The following is a 24,295-nucleotide window of genomic DNA, read 5'->3' on the forward strand; positions in this document are numbered from 1 at the left end:
ATTGAAAGTGATAGGGGTACCCATTTTACAGGTGATGTCTTTCAAGGAATGTGTAAGTTGATGGGAATTGATAGTAAGCTGCACACTCCGTACCGTCCACAGGCGAGCGCGAAGGTCGAAAGAGTGAACAGCACTATTAAAAATAAATTGAGTAAAGTAATGGCAGAGACAGGATTGACGTGGCCAGAAGCTTTACCCATTGTTTTGTATAGTATCAGAACCACTCCCAGGTCCCCTCTTAATCTGTCTCCTTTTGAAATTCTGTTTGGTCGACAACCGCATGTCATGATTAACCCTCAGGATGATTTGAAATGTAACAATGAAGTAACTGTAAAGTACTTAATTAATATGAGTAAGCAGTTGAAGAATCAAAATGATAATCTGAAGTTGGTGATTCCTGATTTACCAGATAGTAATTGTCATGACATTGAACCTGGGGATTATGTAATGATACGAAATTTTCTACGCTCAGGTTGTCTTATTGATAGATGGGAAGGACCATACCAGGTCTTATTGACTAGCACCACAGCATTGAAGGTTGCTGAGAGAGAGACTTGGGTCCATTCATCCCACTGCAAGAAGGTTGCTGATCCAGAGAAGTCCCGTGATAAGGAACAGACGGTAGAGGTTGTATCACTAGAGTGTCTGTTCCAGGAGGACTGAGGCGGCACCTGAGCCTTGAAGACCGAAAGCAGCTGTCGACTCCCCTCTCCCTTTTATTGTTTTCTCCACTTCCCATCCCCTCTCCCTTAAAATTTCTTTTTCCCCCTTCTCATTCTTCTCTATTTCCTCCTCAAAGATGGACTTGCCCCAAGAGACTGTGATCCGGATTTTGATGTTAACCATGATGTTGACCAGAACAGTCTGTTCCGGCGAGAGTACCATAGAGGTCGAAAGAGGTTCTGGAATGGGTTCCGATTATGATGATGGAGGCGTAGTTTTCCAAGATCAACCAATCCAACAAGCAAAGGCGAGTATCAGAAAACGATCCGATAGAAGAAATTGTGATGGATTGTTAGCTGAGGAAAATTGTATCTGTAGGCTCTGTGATAATCTGGTTGAAGATGGATGCATAAAGAAATGCCAATCTAGTTTTAATATCCATATAGACCGGCATCCATTGAGTGACTATCACTCCTTAGTGGGTAACGTGTTAAACCAAACAGATTGTTGGGTATGCTCTCAAGTACCTCAGGGTCACAGTAAATCAGGGCTAGTACCATTTCCTTTAACGTTAGGGGAGGTACTTGAGCTAAGTGGTGGGAGACCGGTGGACCGGAGGTTTAACATCTCCAGCCCTCCTAGTTTGAAGCTCCACCAATACCATGTGGATAGGTCCCTCATATGTTTTAACATCTCCAATCCCAGAAAACCGGGAAATTGGGAAGTGTCATGGAGCAACCTTACCATGACCTTTTCACACAGAGCAGATAGAATGCCTACAGATACAGAGCTCGTACGCCACATAGCCAGTAGAGGAAAATCTTTCCGGTATCGATATACCTTAGGAAATAGGATTACTAGAGTTGGAGAGGTATCACCAGGATACTGTGCACATATCGTACAAACCGATACGTGCATTAGGCAGATGGAAGAATTAGGGTCAGGAGATTTCACCTGGAAGGTTTGTAACATGGTCATGTCCTTCTCCGTCCCTTATGTTCTCCCCGATGATGCATATTTCATATGCGGGAGAAAGGCGTACAAGTGGCTTGCCCCAAACTCTGAAGGATTGTGTTATATTGGAAAAGTATTGCCTGAAGTGATGACTGTTACACATGACAAAATGAAGGACATACACCGTGGTGCCCAAGCTCCTTATACTCACACTCACTACGAGCACCTTGTTAAAAGACAACTGTCAGAAAGGTTAGAGCATCCGGCCTCTGATCTTATCCATGAATCCACCGGGATTCAGGTTCTGGTAGCGTTAGATTTCACTCGCACCGCTCGAGGTGTGATGAATTATAGATACATTTCCGCACTCGCCAATTTATTAGATAATATCACTGAAATGTATGATGACACGTTTAGATACACTGGAAGAGAACTTCAAGCTTACAAAACAGAACTAGTTCAGCATAGGATGGTTCTTAATTATCTTACAGCAGTAACAGGCGGATATTGTGTTACATTGGCAACACAGTACGGCATAAAGTGTTGCACGTATATCACAAATAGCACCGAGGATCCGGTAGAGGTCATAGACCAAAAGATGGACGATATTCTCCAACTAAAGTGGGAATTTCGTCGAAAACACAATCTCACCCTTGCTGCTGTAGGTAATGAGCTGACTGGTTGGGTGTCATGGTTGAACCCGCGAAATTGGTTCTCCGGTTTAGGAGACTGGGCTCAAGGAGTCATAATGGATGTTGGAAAGTTTCTCCTATGTATTTTGGGTGTCGTTATATCTATTGGATTGATATTTAGATGCGGGCAGGCTTTGATGAGGTGCAAGCAAAGTACGAAAGTGATGAGCTTAAGGAGTGAGGAAACTGTAATTAACCTGGATTTGATTTATGACCCAATGCTAGAAACCACGACGTAATGATGTAATGAGTATACGGTCCGTCTTTCACCCATTTCTATGTTTTCCTCCGAGGTACAAAGACCCACGTAGACGAAGGATTTGATGAGCCAAGGGGCCGACAACGGAAAGATGGAAAGAAGAAGAGCAGACGACCTGATATACAAGATTTTGATGGACAATGCCATGGGTACCCCAGTTTCCCTAGGAACTTTAAAATCACGCAAGCCCAACATTTTTTGTAAATCCATGGACGTTGTTTGCTTTACTCACGATTTATGAGCAAAAGCACAAAGAAGAAGACTCCGATCAACCGACACCAATCAAGACCTCAATCGACGAACGTACATTAACCTGACATAGAACATCATTGCATTTTCCATAAGTGTTCTTTATCTTCATCTCTGCAACCCTCAGGTAATAACACACATAGTCGATAGGGAATACAGGCACAGATAGCAGCAACCACATACCCCCCCAATTCATGTATCATCAACTAAAATGTGCATCCCCATTGTGTTACAACCACAGCCGAAATGAGCTCGGTAGAGTTTGACAGCCCATCCACAGACCTGTACCACAGGATAAGAAGGAATTCAAATGTATACTTCGCAATACCTCGAAGCTTGATTTACCACACGTACGGCACGATGATACATGACCCTCCAAACATGGACTCATACACACATGCTTCTACTTTCTCACTAGGTCATACCCTCTTCACACCTACTCCATTCTTCTTCCTTTCCCCACCATGGAAATCAATTAACCCCTGACTTACATTTTTCTCCTTAAATATTTTGTGGCAGTTATTATTGACTGCCAAAGGGTGGACTGTCAAAGTCAGAAAAATGTCTTAATGCACACTGCCATATTTGCACCGCACACTGGTCCGTGCTGCGCGTGCGTACGCTCTCCCGTGGAAGCGCATACTCGCAATAGCGTGCACTCGCACGCGCAGTATGCGCATTTACGGTAGAGTTTATGTGATCGTAGCGTGCGACTCATTCGTTACAGATGTTCACAATTAATGTAGTTTATAGATCATGGTCCCTTTGATAGATTCTGTAAGTTTGGTTAAAGTACAATGTCCCAGAGCTGAGGAATCCCTCCTTATATCGTACGAAGGGTCTAACAGGAATTATACAGCAGTGTTTGGTACCCATCGGAAGAGTATTTAATTAGCAATATTCCGGTGTTGGTTTGGAGCGTATTAATCGCTCGTGCGAATAGTTATGGACATAAGAAGTTTATGTCCATTTCTATTATTTACACATACTCAGGTATGCGGCGGGAAACCCAGTTTCCCACCCACCTGAGCTGTTGGAAATCGTCACAGCCCACCTGTATGAATCACCCTATGACCTTTTGTTATGATACAGGGCCGAATTCCTTCGGCCAATGGACAATGGGATTGTAGGACCAGGAGATTGCATTGTGTGTGGGGCATAAATAGGCAGGCCGACCACATCCAGCTCTCACTCTCTCATCAACGGTTATCTGCTGATAACCGGGAGCTGGATATCGAGGCGCAGGCGATCATACCCTTTGTGCGTAAGTTTTCTCTCCGTTATCATTGTCTTTCTGCGAGCCAATTTCTCTCTCTCTCTCTCTATCTCTCTCTCTCCTCCTTTTCTCTTAAATACTTCATAGTAGTATTGTATTGTATTGCATTTAGGTCAGTGTAGTATTGTCTTTTTGTATTTATTGTTTAGTTCTGTGGTTAGGAAGTCTCTGTTATATTGTAGTGTATCATATGTACTGTTATCCCCTTTTACAAGTATATTAGACATAATACAGTTAATAGGCTTTGGAAACCTAAAACCAGTATCAGTGTATTTACTATAGTGTTAAGTGTTCACTTGAGCGTCGGTGACGCTCAAACAGCTTTGTAGGTAGTCAGGTTACACAAGGTTGCATTTACACCCTGTACTCACATTAAGGTATTCTGTGTGTTTCATCGGTATAAGGTTTAATATCAAGGTATAGTGTTGTGAGCGTCTGCACCGCTGGTGACCTCCTCGTGGTCTCTAGCGTATGCTACGTTACAGCGAATCTTTCCCCTAGACATAACCAATAACGTGTCCTGTGATCACTGGGCCGTGAGCGAACGTGACGCTTGAGCGTCTCGCCTACGGCTGAGCGATCGTTACGCAAATAGCGTATCATTACGGTATTTCTTAAGTAAACAGCGTACAGTGTTCTTAGCTTCATAAGGGTTGTTTATACGACAAAGGAATTTAGAATTGTCAGAGCCTACTCTGACCTCTGCCTGCACTGTGCTCACTGGCCACCACCAGAATGTCATGCCAGCCTGTATAGGGAGGGAGGAAGCGGCCGGGAGAAATTGCAGTCAAGGCCCGTACACACTGGTCGATATATCGGCCGTTCTCTTGAACGGCCGATATATCGCGGGACCGTCGGCCAGAGTGTACGGCCGATTTGTCTGTGAACTCCGTCGTTCACAGACGTATTGCGTCGGCCGCGCAGCACAGCCGACGGCCAATATATCTACCGATATATTGGCGCGTCGCTGTGTGTGTACGGGGCGGTCGGCTGACCGCCCGCACACATGCTGCGGCGGCCGGCGGTGATTGACAGCTGAACTGGGCGGGCGTGTGTACACGCCTGCCCAGTTCATGACGTCAGTCCCCGACGGATCGAGCAGTGTGTATGCTGGACACACTGCTCGATCCGTCCATAGATATATCTGCAGATCAATTGATCTGCAGATATATCTGTTAGTGTGTACCCACCTTCAAAGAGATCTCTATCACGTACCAGGCATTGCAGCTTGCAGAACTTTTTTCCTTTTTAAAGACTGTCATGCTGCCTGCAGTGCCAGTGGTACATAGTGGAGATCAGGGGCAAACGCAAGATTTTTACGGGATGGGGGGGAGGTATTCCAGATTTTATGGATATACACATATTTTATATATATTAGGGATGAGCGGGTTCGGTTCTCAGAGAATCGAACCGTACCGAACTTCACGCTCTGAACCCGGTTCCGAGCCCGGCTCGGGTTTTCCCACCTGACTCGGAAACCCAAATGAGGCAAAACGTCATCATCCCGCTGTCGGATTCTCGCAGGATTTGGATTCCATATAAGGAGCCGCGCGTCCCCACCATTTTCACTCCGGCATTGGAGAGTGTACAGAGAGGACGTGTCTCTGTTCTCTCAGTGTTCTCAGTGTCCGTGTCTTGTGCTGAATCTGTCCAGTCACAGTGCTTGTGTCCTCTGCTGCCATATGTCCAGTGCTGTTGTATAGGGTGCTCTGTTGTGCTGCATCAGTTCAGGGTGGTGTATTATGCTGCATCAGTACAGTCACACTGGTGGTGTCCTCTGCTGCCATATGTCCACTGCTGCTGTATAATAAGTCCCTCACAATGTTGCTGTGTTGTGTTGCATCAGACCAGTGGTAGTGTCCTGGCCATCAGTCATTCCAGTGACCAGGCAGTCACAGTGGTATACACTGCTGCTATATGTCCACTGCTACAGTATAATAATAATAATAATAATAATAATAACAACAACAACAACAAGTCCCTCACAGTGTTGCTGTGTTGTACTGCATCAGACCAGTGGTATTGTCCTGGTCATCAGTCAGTCCAGTGACCAGGCAGTCACAGTGGTATACGCTGCTGCTATATGTCCACTGCTACAGTATTATAATAATAATAACAACCACAAGTCCCTCACAGGGTTGTGCTGCATCAGACCAGTGGTAGTGTCCTGGCCATCAGCCATCAGTCATTCCTGTGCCGCATATTGTGTTATATAACTCCAGAAAAATAATGGAGAACAAACATTTGGAGGATAAAATAGGGAAAGATCAAGAACCACTTCCTCCTAGTGCTGAAGCTGCTGCCACTAGCCATTACATAGACGATGAAATGCCATCAACGTCGTCTGCCAAGGCCGATGCCCATCATGATAGTAGACGGCATGTAAAATCCAAAAAGCCAAAGTTCAGTAAAAAAAGACTCAAAAAAAGAAATTTAAATGGTCTGAGGAGAAACGTAAACTTGCCAATATGCCATTTACGACACAGAGTGGCAAGGAACGGCTAAGGCCCTGGCCTATATTCATGATTAGTGGTTCATCTTCACATGACGATGGAAGCCCTCATCCTCCCGCTAGAAAAATTAAAAGAGTTAAGCTGGAAAGCACAGAAAAGAACTGTGCGTTCTGAGATGGTATCACAAATCCCCAAGGAGAGTGCAAGTGTGTCGGCGGTTGCAATGCCTGACCTTCCCAACACTGGATGGAAAGAGGTGGCTCCTTCCACTATTTGCACGCCCCCTGCAAGTGCTGGAAGGAGCACCCACAGTCCAGTTCCTGATATTCAAATTGAAGATGTCACTGTTGAAGTACACCAGGATGAGGATATGGGTGTTGCTGGCGCTGAGGAGGAAGTTGACGATGAGGATTCTGATGGTGATGTGGTTTGTTTAAGTCAGGCACCGGGGGAGAGACCTGTTGTCCTTGGGATGAATAAGCCCATTGTGATGCCTGGGCAAACTAAAGCTACCTCTTCGGTGTGGAATTATTTCTCCACAAATCCGGACAACAGGTGTCAAGCCATCTGTTGCCTCTGTCAATCTGTAATAAGTAGGGGTAAGGATGTTAACCACCTAGGAACATCCTCCCTTATACGTCACCTGCTGCGCATTCATCAGAAGTCAGTGTCAAGTTGTGAAACTTTGGGTAAGAGGGTAAGCAGTCCACTGACACCTAAATCCCTTCTTCCTCTTGTAACCAAGCTCCTGCAAGCCACACCACCAACTCCCTCAACGTCAATTTCCTCCTCAGTCAGGAACGTCAGTAGTACTGCAGGCCATGTCACTGTCAAGACTGAGGAGTCCTCTCCTAACTGGGATTCCTGCAGAGGATCCTTGAGTGGTACGCCTGCTGTTGCTGCCGCTGCTGTTGTTGCTGCTGGGAGTCGATCATCATCCCAGAGGGGAAGTCAGAAGACCACTTGTGCTACTTCAAGTAAGCAATTGACTGTCCAACAGTCCTATGTGAGGAAGATGAAATATGACAGCAGTCATCCTGTTGCAAAGCGGATAACTGAGGCCTTGACACTTATGTTGGTGTTAGACGTGCGTCCGGTATCTGCCATTAGTTCAGTTGAACTTAGAGAATTGATGGAGATAGTGTGTCCCCGGTATCAAATCCCATCTAGGTTCCACTTCTCTGAGCAGGCGATACCGAGAATGTACAAAGATGTCCACTTAACCACGGACATGTGGACAAGTGGAACAGGGCAGACTAAGGACTATATGACTGTAACAGCCCACTGGGTAGATGTATGGCCTCCCGCCATACAACAGCAGCAGCACCAGTAGCAGCATCTCGCAAACGCCAACTCGTTCCTAGGCAGGCTACGCTATGTATCACAGCTTTCCGTAAGAGGCACACAGCTGACAACCTCTTACGGAAACTGAGGGACATCATCGCAGAATGGCTTACCCAAATTGGACTCTCCTGGGGATTTTTGATATCGGACAATGCCACCAATATTGTGCGTGCATTACATGTGGGCAAATTCCAGCACGTCCCATGTTTTGCACATACATTGAATTTGGTGGTGCAGAATTTTTTGAAAAATGACAGAGGCGTACAGGAGATGCTGTCGGTGGCCCGAAAAATTGCAGGCCACTTTCGACATTCTGCCACTGCGTGCCGAAGACTGGAGCGACAGCAAACACTCCTGAACCTGCCCTGCCATCAACTGAAGCAAGAGGTGGTAACGAGGTGGAATTCAACACTCTATATGCTTCAGAGGATGGAGGAGCAACAATAGGCCATTAAAGCCTATACATTCACCTACGATATAGGCAAAGGAGGGGGAATGCACCTGACTCAAGTGCAGTGGAGAATGATTTCTGTCTTGTGCAAGGTTCTCTAACCCTTCGAACTTGCCACACGTGAAGTCATTTCAGACACTGCCAGCTTGAGTCAGGTCATTCCCCTCATCAGGCTTTTGCAGAAGCAGCTGGATAAATTGAAGGAGGAGCTAAGACTGAGCGATTCCGCAAAGTATGTGGGACTTGTGGATGGAGCCCTTAATTCGCTTTGCCAGGAGTCAAGGGTGGTCAATCTGTTGAAATCAGAGCACTACATTTTGACCACCGTGCTCGATGCTAGGTTTAAAGCCTATGTTGTATCTCTCTTTCCGGCAGACACAAGTCTGCAGAGGTGTAAAGACCTGCTGGTGAGTAAATTGTCAACTCAAGCGGAACGTGACCCATCAACAGCTCCTCCTTTAATTTCTCCCGCCACTGGGGCTGCAAGGAAAAGGATAAGATTTCCTAGCCTACCCGCTGGCGGTGATGCAGGGCAGTCAAGAGCGAAAGCTGATATCTGGTCCGGACTGAAGGACCTGCCAACGATTACTGACATGTCTACTGTCACTGCATATGATTCTGTCACCATTGAAAGAATGGTGGAGGATTATATGATTGACAGCATCCAAGTAGGCATGTCAGACAGTCCGTATGTATACTGGCAGGAAAAAGAGGCAATTTGGATGCCCTTGCACAAACTGGCTTTATTTTACCTAAGTTGTCCCCCCTCCAGGGTGTACTGCGAAAGAGTGTTTAGTGCAGCCGGTAACCTTGTCAGCGATTGGCGTAGGAGGTTACTTCCACAAAATGTGGAGAAGATGATGTTCATCAAAATGAATTATAAATTGCTCTGGGAAGACCTTTACCAGCAATTGCCTCCAGACAGTACGGAGGGACCTGTGATGGTGGATTCCAGTGGGGACGAATTAATACTCTGTGAGGATGAGGAGGAGGATGTACACAGTGAAAGGGGTGAGGAATCAGAGGATGAGGATGAGGTCGACATCTTGCCTCTGTAGAGCCAGTTTGTGCAAGGCGAGACTGAGTGCTTATTTTTTGGTGGGGGGATTAATTGCTTCTTTTTGTGTGGTGGCCCAAACAAACCAATCATTTCAGCCACAGTCGTGTGGCAGACCCTATCACTGAAATTACTGGTTTGTTAAAGTGTGCATGTCTTGTTTATACAACATAAGGGTGGGTGGGAGGGCCCAAGCACAATTCCATCTTGCACCTCTTTTTCTTCTTATCATCATGTGCTGTTTGGGGACTATTTTTTTTAAAGTGCCATCCTGCCTGACACTTCCGTATATATGTCCAGTAGTACTGCCATTTAATTCCAGTGATTTGGACGTATAATTCCAGTGATTTGGATGTATAATTCCAGTGATTTTGCCATTTAATTCCAGTGATTTGGATGTATAATTCCAGTGATTTGGACGTATAATTCCAGTGGGAATTGTTTGTGTCACTTGGCTTAGTCATACAGCTACCTCATTGCACCTCTTCAACATCTTTGCATGAGGTGCTGTTTGGGGCCTAGTTTTTGAAAAGTGCCATCCTGTCTGACACTGCCGTATGAGTCCAGGGGTACTGCTGTATTAGTCCTGGGGTACTGCCGTATATGTCCACCAATTGCAGATTTTTTTAAAAATGACAGGGGCCCACTCTCGACATTCAGCCACTGCGTGACACTACTAGATGGGCCAGGTGGTTGTGTCGCTTAGCTTAGTCATACAGCAACCTCGGTGCACCTTTTTTTTTCTTTGCATTATGTGCTGTTTGGGCAGGGCCGAAACTGGGATCTTTGGCACCCGGGGCAAGGTAGTAATCTTGCGCCCCCCCCCCCCCCCCCCCCCCACACACACACACACACATTTCAAAAATAAAAAACAGAACCTATACAACACATTAGAGCCCCTTATATATAATACCCAACACAGTAGTAATGCCCTTTATAACAAATTATGCCATACAGTAGTATCCCTTCTACATGTTATGCCACACAGTACTAATGCACCTTATACACATAATGCCACACAGTAATAGTGCCCTTAGGCTCAAGTGTGGAAAGCAAAGCAGGGATGTTCTGAAGAAGTTTAGTTAAGACACCATCAATAAACAGTACAGTGCATATATACACAGCCCATGAATATACACATACCCCCAATAAACATATGTACAGTACATGCTATATTGTGACAATTTACATCCCTTCAAGTACCCACCCTGGGTACCAAATGTTGCATCACATTGCTGCAGCACACACACACACACACACACACACACACACACACACACACACACACACACTGGGTTACACTGCACTGCTCCAGTTTACACATACACACACACCGTGTTACACTGACCAGCTTCAGCACACACACAGGGTTATACTGCACTTTTCCAGCACGCAAACACACACACGCAGGGAAACACTGCACGGCTCCAGCACACACATACAGTATTATGCTGCACTGCTTCAGCACACATATACACAAACACACTGTAGTGATATAGCTGTCTCTACCTTCCCTATTATTTGCCATCAGTCCCAAGTCCCCTGTGCTGAAGCAACGCCAACACTGTGTGTGCATAGTGTGAGCGGAGCAGGGGCGGTGTCTCTTCAGCCTTCAGCCCGTGCCATTCAGCATTACATGCCTCTGCTGGCACTCACTGCTTTGCACCGGCACCAGGGGCAAAAACAACATTTAAAAGGGGGGTTTCCATGCACACATATATTAATATAAATTACCACCAACATGCCTCATACATGTGTACAATTGTAACAATGTATACTGTAAAACAGTATATGTGTATTACCAATATGAAACACCCAGACTACCCCCCCTAAAAAAACAGTCAGACTGTAGATTACATAGACAGACTGTCCCCCCTCCCAGCATGCACCCACTCAGACTGTAGATTACAGTAGACAGATTACACACACACACAGACTCACACTGTCGCCTACGTCCTCCCCCACACACACTGGACTGCATATAGACTAATACACACACAGACTCGCACTGTGTGCCCTCCTCCTTCACACTACACACAACAGCAGATTATACCCTCTCACACCCCGGAACTTGAAGAAACCAGTAGCAATGGCAGGGTAATAGTATTACCTGCTGTCCGGTACTGCATCCAAGGAGGAGAGAAGCAAGTAACTGCGTGGCCAACTCAGTGCCTGGGAGGAGGAGCGCACGCCGCGGCAGCACAGATCACAGGCTGTGTGATTCACAGCACAGTCTCCCAAACCTCCGCCCAGGCTAGTCTGTGAGCTCTCCTTCTGTCTCACAGAGGGAGGGCCAGGATGGGGGAGATGAATCGCTGCGCTGCGCTTCGGCACTCGGCAGTAAATCTGATTGTGCCTGCAGGCACAAGTGGGTCCTGTCAGCGCCCCCTCTGATTGGGCGCCCGGGTCACATGCCCCCCTAGCCCCCCCCTAGTTACGGCTCTGGTTTGGGGACTAGTTTTTGAATAGTGCCATCTTGTCTGCAACTGCAGTGCACTCCTAGATGGGCCAGGTGTTTGTGCCGCACACTTGTGTCGCTTATCTTAGTCATACAGCCACCTCGGTGCAACCTTTTGGCCTGAAAACAATATTGTGAGGTGCGAGGTTTTCAGAATAGACTGGAAATGAGTGGAAATGAATGTAATTGAGGTTAATAATACCATAGGAGGAAAATGACCCCCAAATTCTGTGATTTTAGCAGTTTTTATGTTTTTTTCAAAAATCATCCAGATCCAAAACCAAAACACGAAAGGGTGGTTTTGGCAAAACCAAAACACGAAAGTGGAATTAGAACCAAAACACAAAACACGAAAAAGTGCCAGCCGCACATCTCTAATATATATGCATATATTAGATATTATGTCTACACGGTGAGTGACATCTCTCCTCTCCTGCTCTCTCTGCCCTCCCACTCTCTGCTAAACCCCCGACCCCTTCCCACACACTCCAACTCCCCATCTGCTCTCCCCCCCACCAGCAGCACCCCCCTCTTCCAACTGCGGCAATCCCCACCCGTGGCACCCTTTCCCCACACCCACAGCATCCCCCTTCCCCACAGCACCCCCCCACCCGTGGCACCCCTTTCTCCCAATTGTGGCACCCCCCCCCCTTCCCCCACCCGCGCACCGCCCTCTCCCACCCGCTGTCTAATGTCAGTAACGGATGCTGCTGGGCAGTGTAATATAAGTAACGGAATCCGATGTGCACTGTAATGTGAATAATGTGACGCCACTGTGCACTGTAATGTGAATAATGTGACGCAGCTGTGTGCTCTAATTTGAATAACAGACGCCGCTGTGCGGTGTAATGTGAATAACAGATGCTGCTGTGAGGTATAATGTGAATTGGAACTATTCTGTGTCCACAACCCCATATTTTGGTGTGCCCTATCACCCGGAAGCTGCAACAAAGTTTCAGTTCTCAGTACATCCAAGGCACAATTACGATGCTGCCCCCAGGGCACTTTCGCGACGGCACTGCTCGCACTGCATATTTATGGCCATGTGTACTGATCCTGCCTACTTTGGAGTTGGCTCTGCCTACCACTGATTTAGTGTCGCACACATGGGGCTACATCTATAAATTTTTCCAGGGCTATTTTTAGTTCCCAATCCGCCATTGCTCCCCACCCTTGATTGTAATCTGATCAATAAATTTGGCTGTGACCTCTTTAAATAGCAATTCAGTCGTCTGAGTTTCATTTTGTGTAAGTGTGGTGAATTAGCTAAGGACTCAAGGGCATAGCTACCATAGGTGCAGGCAGTGCAGCTGCTATGGGGCCCAGAGCAGAGAGGGACCCACCTTCCCTGTCAAAGTTACATGTGTTATATACATTTTTCGCCATTGAGTGGTACGTAGGGGTCCTTTCAAACTTTTTCCTTGGGGCTTGCAATATATCTAGGTATGCCCCTGTAGTGTGGTACAAAATTAACTGGAGGGTATTTTAATGTTATATAATATGAACCGGACCACTGTAATGTGGCACAATAGGAACGGGGAGCACTATATAGCATAATGTGAATTGGGGATACTGTGTGGTATAATGTGTACTGGCAGCTCTAAAATGTGACATAGGGTGAACTTAAGCACTACTGCGATTCACAATAGAAACTAGGGCACTACTATGAGGCACAACATTAAATAAGGCTCTACTATGGTTCAGAAAATGAACTAGGGCACTATTATGTGGCATGAAATTAACAACTGCTGCAGAGAAGTGTCTCTCTAGAAGCATTGGGACGTGGGGGCCCCTTCAAGATGTTTCTATGGGGCCCACATAGTTCTGGCTACGCCCATGGCTAAGGTGATGAAAACAATAAAACCATTGGATGACTTACCGTATGCAGTGCTTACGCAACCACTAAACAGTTTAGTTTTTACAGTTATAGTAGTCTCAAAATAAATATTTCATTACCTGAAACGATTTTATAAAGGTCCAGAGCAAAGTTCTGACTCCCTCCCCACGGCTTAATAACTTCACAAGTCGCAAAACACGAAACAATCGGAAAAATGTGATGGAGATACGTGATGTGTCCTCACTTCCGGGGGTGGCAGGGATGCCTGGGGTCTGAAATTAGAGACTATTGGTTAGTGATCCACAGTCACCGCAATCCTGCATCTGACATTACAAACTTGGAAAGAAGTTAAGAGAACAGCAATTGGTTTATAAAAGGAGCTGAGAAGCTGCTGTGAAAGATATATTAGAAATAGTTGCAATCATGAAACAGGAGTGCAGGTTGGGAAAAAAGTTATCTTAAGGATTGTACATTGACCACATTTTTATGATAGTGATAGTCACGGGTGTCTTAAGTGAGGAGGGGGCCCGTGTGCAGACTCCGGGTGGGCCCTCTCCTCTCCACGGCGCCGTAGGCTCCGACACTGTGCTGGAGCCTACTGCGCATGCGCAGGTCTCTGGAAACATGGCGCCCGCCATGTTCCGGAGACAAAATTCAAACTGCGCATGCGTGGCGGCCATTTTGGAAGGGACTTTTTGCGCGACAGCAGCGGCTGCAGCACCCGACGCTGGACTCCGGAGAGGTGAGTACTAAAATATGGGTGCAGTGTGTGCGGTGTGGGCCCCCCTGGAGCCAGGGGCCCGTGTGCACCGCACACATTGCACCTATGATAGAAACGCCAATGGTGATAGTATGCATACACAATACAGTACTTTCACAATGCAGAAGATCACTTTTCGAACCACAATTTAAATTTGGTTTGGCACAAGATACGAGAGGTACAGGATAATCTAGAAGGCAAGTAGAAGGCTAAAAGGAGAGAAAAGCTGTTAAATCATGTCAAACTGTTTCCAATATATGTATAGAAATGTCATCTATGCACAGATAAATTCGAGCAACATATTTGACCAAGGGACAAACAATAAAGTGTAATACATGAGTACCTGCATATGATCATGATCTTGCTTTTGCAGCACTACCAAAAAGCACTGTATGAGGGTGGTTCAATAAGTAAGGTAACAAGACCTCCCACATGTGTAATGTTCTCAACGTTATTCTAATTTCCCATCAGGCAGAGCAGGTAAATAACTGCTTCCCCTAATGGGCATTAGACTGAGCCTCATATCTTTCATACTGTACCAACATCAGTTGTAAGATGGCAGGGGCTGGAGTAAACATGGTCAAACATTTAGGTGCATAGTGTGATCAGAATTCACACTGCCCGCACTTGGTGAGAAGGTGGGATGGGACCCATGAAACAGATGAGGGGGGGGGGGTGTAATTATTTTGCATACCCTACACAAAGCACCAGATTGTATAAGCTAAATTATGAATTACTTGGCTGAAAACTAATCCCCTATACCAGTGGTTCCCAAACTTTTTTGAATCACGGTGCCCTAGAGTATCAGATTATTATTTTTTAACGGCAGCCCCAGGCCAAAAATATCTTATTGAGAAATTTAGAAAGAAATAGTAAATGAAATTACTTGTGTTAATATGTCATCCTTAGGTTCAATTGTGTGGTGAGGGACAAGATTTGTTTCTGTTTGTTCACATATTTTATGACTGGCAGCCAACAGCACTGGTTTTGCCTATTACACTGACCATAAATAATTTGAATTGGTCCTGGACCACCAATCCAAGGTACCCCTGCAAGTGCCCTGAGGCACCCCAGGGTGCCATGTCGCTCAGTTTGAGAACTACTGCCCTATACCGTTCGAGTCCTGATGCAATCCCACCGTGGTTTACAAGTCTGACAGTCTTGATTACTATGTAGAATATCTGTGAGTAACTTATCATTGTTTTTCCAAGACCCGGGGATACCTATTTGGAATGAAGAATAGCACTTTCCTTGGATTTGTAACTAACACAGTGGAGGTGTCTTTATTAATTATTAACACAGTCTGTGTGTGTGCTTCTTTTTTTTTCTTCTCTTTTTACAGATGGACTACAGGTGCCAGCAGGTCCTTGATGCCCAACCACTTGTTGGTCCCCAAGTGCCATTATACCCTGGCAGCTTGCTGGGACCAGTAGCTCACATATAAAGAGCAATATCAATATTAATCATTATGTATTTCATTACCAGGGTTAGTTGTCCTCAGAGTGGGATTTTTCCATTTCTCTAAATATCCCAGCCCTGAGATGAGCAGTTTAGGGCTGACTGACATTATAGCAAGGTGACCCCACATAATATGTCTCCCTGGTATAGTGTCACTAGCCCTGGCTGTTTCAGATATATTGGGGGAATCCCACACTGTTGGTCAGTCCTATTTTTCACTACCAGCCTAGGCTAAATAACCCACGGCTAGGTTATAAAAATAGAGGGGGATACCAATGCATTTTCTTTACCTTTTGGGTTCTGTACAGATCTTAAGCACTGCTTGCAAACCTGTCTGTCAGTGGCAGGTCCTTTATTTCAGCAGGATTATTAAATCTTGGGTTTCTATTATTCTAATGTTAAAAACATCAATGATTATTATTTATTCTTAAGTTAGTTTTTTCTGTGTTTTTTGGTGTGTTTCAGCTTAATAAATCTATGGGTACAATGCAGCCAGGAAAACAAACCCGTAGCTTAGGAAATCTACCCCAAGGATTCAAAGTTGATTAAAGTAGGTAGTTCACGGAACAGAAACAAAAACTAGTGGGCTCAGTGCATGCCTTTTGTTTACTATAAAATAGTCCGGTAAGGAGCAGCAGTAGGCCAGTAAAACTGTTAGAATAAAACAAACCAGTTGGGAAAAGACAGTTAAGAACCAAAACCCTACACGTCTGAGTGTGAGGGAGGGAACACAGGTGTCCCCCAGCCTGCTTAAGAGAAGAGGATTCAATGGTAAGTGACTAAAAGTCCTCTATTCTCTGGCTGCAAGGCTGGCAAACACTGAACCATGGGACATTATGCAGCTGCCCCCAGGGGAGGGAATGCTCAAGCTGCCCAACCAGAGAACTGAGGGGCAGATGTATTAACCTGGAGAAGGCATAAGGAAGTGATTCACCAGTGATATGTGCAAGGCATCACTTGTGTAATGTGTAATGGCAGCAGCCAATCAGATCCTAACTTTTAATTTACATATTGGAGCTAATTGGCTGGTGCCTTTATCACCTTGCACATATCACTGATTTATCACTTCCCTTATGCCTTCTCCAGGTTAATACATCTGCCCCTGAATTCCTAAAGTGGGCATCACCAGAGGCAAAAACATGAAAATGAAAATAATTTTTTTCTTACAAAAAGTAAAAACTAAACTAATCTACAACAAGGGCTGTAAAACATGCCCTACTCAGCACCTAAAGAAGACTGACATGCTGGAGTTGCAGCGGGGTGGAGTGTAGAATTTAAAACTACAGTTAAACCTACAATTACATAGTCCAATGTCCCCCAGCCTTGCTGCAAAAGAAAATTATATAGAACATTTCTATATTTCATGTAGCGTAATTTTTCAGTACGTGACTAAGCTGATACTGTAACGATGTCTCAGAGTAGGAGACTGAGGCATCTTATGGATAATACTAAAGAGAAGACTATAGTGTATCTTATTGGCTACAGTTATTCAAAATATAAAGGCCCTTAGTCAGACGCAAGTTGAAAAGCATACACATCTTGCCGTTTTCTGCAGACTGTGCATGCGCCTTAAATATCAAACATGGTCAACGCCACACAAATCTTTTTGCAGAAATAGCCTCCAGTGAACAGGCATTTATGGGCAGTAACTGGGTGGCTATGGCTACCATGTGAAAACAGAACAAATGTGTTACTTGGGAGTGTCAGGAGACCGCCATGGATGTGTAGCCCAATTTCCATGCTATTTTGAGGCATGCCACCACCGTCGGTGGTAAAACTGATTCAAATGTATCTTTTGCACCAAGCATGGCATTGAATTAAAGTAAATGAAGAAGAGTGTTTACTTTAACTAAAATCCACAATGCTGCCAAAGATGGGTAGGATTATTAAGAAAAATACAAACACTAAGGGGTCTATTCACTAAGCCTTGGAGAGAGCTAGAGGTTTCTACAGTATGTACTAAGCCTTGGCGAAAGAAAAAGTGGTCGGAGATAAAGTACCAACCAATCAGCTCTTAACTGACATTTTTCTTTTCTTTTTTTTCTAACATAAAATGTATTATTTTTCTGAAAGAACTGAAAGGAGGGGATACAGAAAAAGGGGAGGAGGGAATCAGGGTAACAATGAAGTGCAATTAATTGAAATCCGAACAGCAATGTAACAGCTACTACGCACTGCACAACATGTAACAGATAGTGTATTGTGCATAACACAAGAAAACATAGGAGGGGAGGATATCAAAGGTTGCGTGACCATCCACACAGGTGGAGGAGTATAGGGGAGACCTGAAGGTAAGAGGAAAGACCTGGGGAAGTTAGTACAGGGAAAGGAAAGGGGAGCATGGGATATGGGCACAGGAGGAAGAGAAAGAGCTAAATTATGAGATGAAGCATGGACATCAAAAGTGAGTCAGCCAAGTGATCCGTGCCTTGAGGAAGTGAAGGCGGCAGATATTTTAGATACTGGTGATATGTTCGTAACAATATATTTGCCAGAGTTTATTAATCAGAGCAGGGATGTGTGGTGGATCTAAATGTTTCCAGTTGTCCCAGGACCGCTACCAGGGTTGCAACCAGGGTCTAAATGGAGTGGTCTGCAGTGTGGCCCAAGTCAAGCTAAAAGTAGCAGATGTCATCTCCAAGCACCAGTAAAGGGATGACCTGACAATAGCCTGGGTCCAGCCTGCAGTATGAACATGGGGGTAATTTAGATCTGATCTCTGGGCAGCTATTTTTGCTGCCCTGCGATCAGATAGTCGCTGCCTACAGGAGTAGGGTATAAGGTCTGTGCAGGTGTGCGTTCGCTTTTGTAGCAGAGCTGCACTCTCTCTGCGCAGCCCAGGACTTACTCAGCTGCAGCAATTGTTTCCTGCTGATCGGGGCCGGAGCTGACGCCAGACACTCTTTCCGAATACGCCTGATCCCACCTGCATTTTTCCAGACACTCCTGTAAAACGGTCAGTTGCCACCCACAAACGCCCTCTTCCTGTCACTCGTGCTTTCGGATTTTCTCGCACCATCCCGATGCTAGGCACCGATGCCCGGTGCTGCTGTGCGACGCGCCGGCATATTGCGGCTCACACGCGTGCGCAGTTTAGATATGATCGCACGCTGTGAAAAAATGCACAGCAGCGAACAGATCTGAATTACCCCCATGGTTTCAAGCAGCTGTGACACGGCTTGAAGCATGTTCAATAACCCGGGTTTTAAGTCTGAACGGGATATTATTGAATCACTTTCTTGGGTGATAAATCTGTAAGCTGCTTCCAATCTAAAATATAACACAGTTTCCCTTTGCTGTCTAAAAAAGCAATGAGATGGCATATATAATGGCATATACGATATTCTTTAGCAACTTCTTTTTACCACTTAAAATATCACGGTTACAAAATTTACTAATTAGTTTTACTTTTGACTGTGACTATAAACTACCATGGTTGCAAAAATTCTGCAATCTACAGTAGGATACATGCATCTCCTATGACTCACCATCTTTCCAGGTACATTTGGAGAACATTTTCAAAGCTGCTAAATTAACGTGCATAGATGCTTTAATGATGAACAAAGCCAGGTGCAATAATATCACAACAAATACCTGTTTCGTGCTGTATATATATATATATATATATATATATTATAATATATGTGTTATAATTGACCCCTAATTGACCCCTTTGTTGCATTTGGTATCCGATTTAAAAAAGGAAAACTCAACCCCAGAATAATATGCATTCCTTTAATAATGTGTTGGTATAAAGTTGAGATACAATAGATATCATATAACAGATCTTTCATGGCAGACTATTCTTGTACATGCGCAGTAGTTAAGCTAGCTCCAAACAGCATACCTCCCAACTTTCAAAGATTAGCAAGCGGGACACTCATGCGCGGCGGAGCCCCGCCCACTGTCGAAAAAGGGGGCCTGGCTACATAAAATGGCTGCGTCTTTGCATAAAGGGGGCGTGGCCTCTCGGCAATGCCGCGATCTCGAACCACGGCCCCCATTCTCGTTACTGTGGGAGCATGGCCAGCGCTCAGTGAGCTGCTGGCATGCCCCAGTACCTCTGTCTCTGAATAGACGCTGTGTGCGCATGCGCACAGCGTCTATTCACCCTGCTCTGCAGCGAGTGCAGGAGCCTCCCAACTGTCCCCCGGCCCCCCCACCGCGGGACACTGCTGCTGGCGGGTGGGACAGTTCCAAAATCGGGACAGTTGGGAGGTATGAAACAGTGTTCATTTTGACAAGGATTTTCAATTTAGTTTTAGTCATATTCGCTTACTTAAAATTGTAGTTGGCTTATAGGCACATTTTTGTATTTTCTTTTGCTTCATTTTAGTCAAGCTATAGGGGGTAATTCTGAGTTGTTCGCAGCAGCAAGCTTGTTAGCAATTGGGCAAAACCATGGCCCTCATTCCGAGTTGTTCGCTCAGTATTTTTCATCGCATCGCAATGAAAATCCGCTTAGTACGCATGCGCAATATTCGCACTGCGACTGCGCCAAGTAATTTAACAATGAAGATAGTATTTTTACTCACGGCTTTTTCGTCGCTCCGGCGATCGTAATGTGATTGACAGGAAATGGGTGTTACTGGGCGGAAACACGGCGTTTTATGGGCGTGTGGTTGAAAACGCTACCGTTTCCGGAAAAAACGCAGGAGTGGCTGGAGAAACGGAGGAGTGTCTGGCCGAACGCTGGGTGTGCTTGTGACGTCAAACCAGGAACGACAAGCACTGAACTGATCGCACAGGCAGAGTAAGGTTGAAGTTACTCAGAAACTGCTCAGTAGTTTGTAATCGCAATATTGCGATTACATCGGTCGCAATTTTAAGAAGCTAAGATACACTCCCAGTAGGCGTAGGCTTAGCGTGTGTAACTCTGCTAAATTCGCCTTGCGACCGATCAACTCGGAATGAGGGCCCATGTGCACTGCGGGGGGAGGGGGGACAGATATAACATTTGCAGAGAGAGTTAGAGTTGGGTGGGTTATTTCGTTTCTGTGAGAGTAAATACTGGCTGCTTTATTATTACACTGCAATTTAGATTTCAGTTTGAATACACCCCACCCAAATCTAACTCTCTCTGCACATGTTATATCTGCCCCCCCTGCAGTGCAAATGGTTTTGCCCAACTGCTAACAAATTTGCTGCTGCGATCAACTCAGAATTAGGCCCATAGTCAGTAGATCTGTTTTCATTTTAGTCTAATTTTAGTCAATGTTTTAGTCATACCTTTTGCAGTTTAATGATGATGTAATGTTATTTTGCTGAATAGCATTTCTCTGAAATTAACTTGAGAAGTATGCATACCTTTAACTATGTGTTTAGTAATCTAGGCTCAGTAGGCTGAGAATGTGTTATATATAGAGTCTAATTTACTGTAGTACTCCCATATATCATATACAAATTAATGCCTTAAGTTTGTTAGAACAAACAAGTGCAATACACAATCGTATTTCTTTCACAGCAGGTCATATTTATTGTCTGCAAATATCTAGAACATATAATTTAATTTAAAACCATACTTCCAGTGCTAATTCCATTGTTCTTTGATGAGGATTTTTAAATTTAGTTTCAGTCACTTTTTTTTTGTTTTAGTTAAGATTTAGTCAGTGGATCTCAGTTTTACTTTTAGTCTAATTTTAGTCCTGAAATAAATTGTAGTCGACAAATACTGTTAGTCATAATTTTAGTCGACAAAATTAACACTGGCTCCAAACCTGTCAACTATTACTTTACGTTTTACTCTTTGCCAGTATGGGCTCTTATTGAAGCCAATATCCTGGCTAGAGAATGTTGATAAATAGCACTGAAAAATTATTCCTTGTCGTCATGACATAAGGTGATAAAGATTGATACTTTTTGGGACCCACAATGCTACCAATGATAAGAATTTGACAGGGGCTGTCACCCCAGGCTTCCCCCTATAGGGTCGGTTTGCCAAGAGCTGTTTCTGAATGCATAGTACATAGTGCAATTTAGGAGAGTCTGGAGGTGGGAGCTCTTCAAGGAGAGGAGCCACCCACCACCCAGCATACCCTCGTAGATGAAATAGGGGCTGTGGAGCACCTGTGAAGAGACCTGGCCAGTGAGAGGAGCTGCAGGTGACACTGCCATGTGTGATACCCCTGGTTAAGTCTGTGCGTGTCTGTGTTTTGTCAGTTGTTTGGGTCGAGGCCCTCATTACCCTTAATCCAGCCCTGGAGATTAGGCAAGTATGACTGACCATTACTAAAGCCCATATTTCAATACTATTTGATTATTTGCCATTTAAGCCTTGCAAGCATGTAATGTTATTTGTAATAAGACATATTAGGCCTGATTCAGAGCCCCACACAATGCCAATGTTCAGGTAGTCGAGCGATTTTTTGCTACTGCATATGTACAAAAATCCCTAAAAACTCCTATGGCACATACATTACACAGAGTGTATGCACAAAGGTGTTGTTGGGATTGAGACGCACTGTATTAGAAATATCTTGGAAAAGTGCTGGCCATTCCTGGGTGATGATTGGGAGGTGGCTAAACAGATGAACAAAGATAGCCTGTTCTATGGGCATGGTATGGAAGTGTTGTGTGCGTGTCACTGAAGTGTTTGCATACACAGACGCTCAGTTGTTCACTCTAGAGGTCATGCTCAGACGTAAAATCTGACATAGTGACATAAGGCTGGTGCAAATTTCAATGGTACAAACGATGGTGGAATCTAAAGACGTACCATGTACACAGTACATGCGGCAGGTAAGCAGCAACTAAACAGGGCAGATGCACCTTTGGATCCACCCAATCCCTACATTTCCACATGGCGTATAGGTTTGTTTTGGCAGCATTTGAGGCAGAGGAGAAGTATGCACAGATACCTGTGAAGGTATTCCTAGCAAAGTATGGAGTAAGGGTTTATTGTAATGAGGTAAAGGGGTAAAGATGGCATATGGTAAGTATGGCACATTTTCATGTACATGATTTGCTTGTATAGCCAATTCTACTATGAAAAATTAACTAAAGTCTTCACCAGCTCAGATATGCCAGAGAGAGGGCCTAGTCCTATACTTATACTCAGACATAATACTTCTCAAGCTTGTGTACAGCAAAAAAAAAATGAGAAAATAAATAATTTAAAAAGAACAGTGTGCTTTAACCAGCCCCCCGACCCCTCTTTCAAGAGACTAGCCCTACATTGAAAAGTGCTGGAGCTACTTATACGCCCATTGGACTGTGAGTAATAACAGAAGGACTACCCCTCTGTACACTGTGATGGGCTTCCAGCTTGCAGACTCTGGTAAAAAATGTGAAGAGGAGGCATGCACTTTGATTTGAGCTAGACACACCATTGAGACGCATAGGTGCAGACCAAGGTATTCTGCTTTGTGACTTTGCTAAGATTCTTAAATGATATTCACAGTATTCTCCCCAAGGAAAATTTCTCCCTGTGGGAAAGCGGTTCTTCTTTGCCATCAAATTCTGTTTCTATGTTATATTTCTATGACAGGGACAAGATCACTTGCAGTTTCTTTCTAAAGTGACATGGAATCATTTACACACCATAAAATCAGTGCACCAACAACTCTTCTTTATGTAGTCAAGTGCACTTACTTGTCCATTAGGTGCATTTCACTGTAAACATCCCAATGAAAGCTTTGTGCACCTAGTTTTGTATATTAGCAGATACACCTTTTGAGGGGTATCCAATTACAGGTAAAGGAACATCGTACATGAAAAACAGATGTTTTTCCAGATTTTTCCCGATGTTTCACTGGTATTTTTTTACAGGCTATCTAGTTTGGTCGACTGTAAAAAAAATACATTAGCTCAAGAAAACGCACAAGTTTAGTAAAACCTGTGTGTTTTCGGGGATTTCTACCTTTATGTGAATTTGGTATTGCCTGCCTCAGGCAGGTGAAACAAAATCCCTGATAAGCCAGCACGAGCCGCAGCTTATCGGGGCTAATAGGATAGCCCCCGATAAGACAATTTGCTGTGGTAATTAACCCCTCCCCGCATAAAGGTATATAGAGAGTAAAGTAAGACTATCACATCAAAATTCCTGTTACCCCTTTATTAATTCTTAAGTTTTCTTCTAAATTAATGCATGATACAGCCTAATGTATGGCTTTAACAAATCATGACGATGAGAAATGGAGACTGTATATTTTATGTTTGATGATTTTTATCACGTGTCAAGTGTACCTTTAAATGAACTTTCCCACAGAAGTGCCAAATGAAGTAAATACATGCATTGCTGAGGAGAGGTAGCTTGGACAAGATGCGGGGCCTTCCTGGGCCCCCTTTAGTGAAAAAGTCAGTGCTGCATGCACAGCATATAATGTATGAGCGAATCAATAGGAAACTATTGCTGCATACATTCACTTCTCCCTGTATCCCCTTGC

At 44.6% G+C, this 24,295-nt stretch overlaps 1 protein-coding gene across 2 annotated transcripts in view; it reads right to left on the reverse strand.

Annotated features, from left to right (window-relative positions):
- Positions 1-24,295, reverse strand: part of CACNA1S (calcium voltage-gated channel subunit alpha1 S) — a 515,698-nt gene that overhangs the window by 153,980 nt on the left and 337,423 nt on the right. For both annotated transcript variants that reach the window (XM_063954963.1, XM_063954964.1), the window contains one exon: positions 13,813-13,965. In XM_063954963.1, coding sequence (XP_063811033.1) covers positions 13,813-13,965 — 153 coding nt within the window. The remainder of the gene's footprint in view (positions 1-13,812; positions 13,966-24,295) is intronic.

This window comes from Pseudophryne corroboree, chromosome 2, assembly GCF_028390025.1.
Source record: "Pseudophryne corroboree isolate aPseCor3 chromosome 2, aPseCor3.hap2, whole genome shotgun sequence".
In the NCBI taxonomy this organism is placed as follows: domain Eukaryota; kingdom Metazoa; phylum Chordata; class Amphibia; order Anura; family Myobatrachidae; genus Pseudophryne; species Pseudophryne corroboree.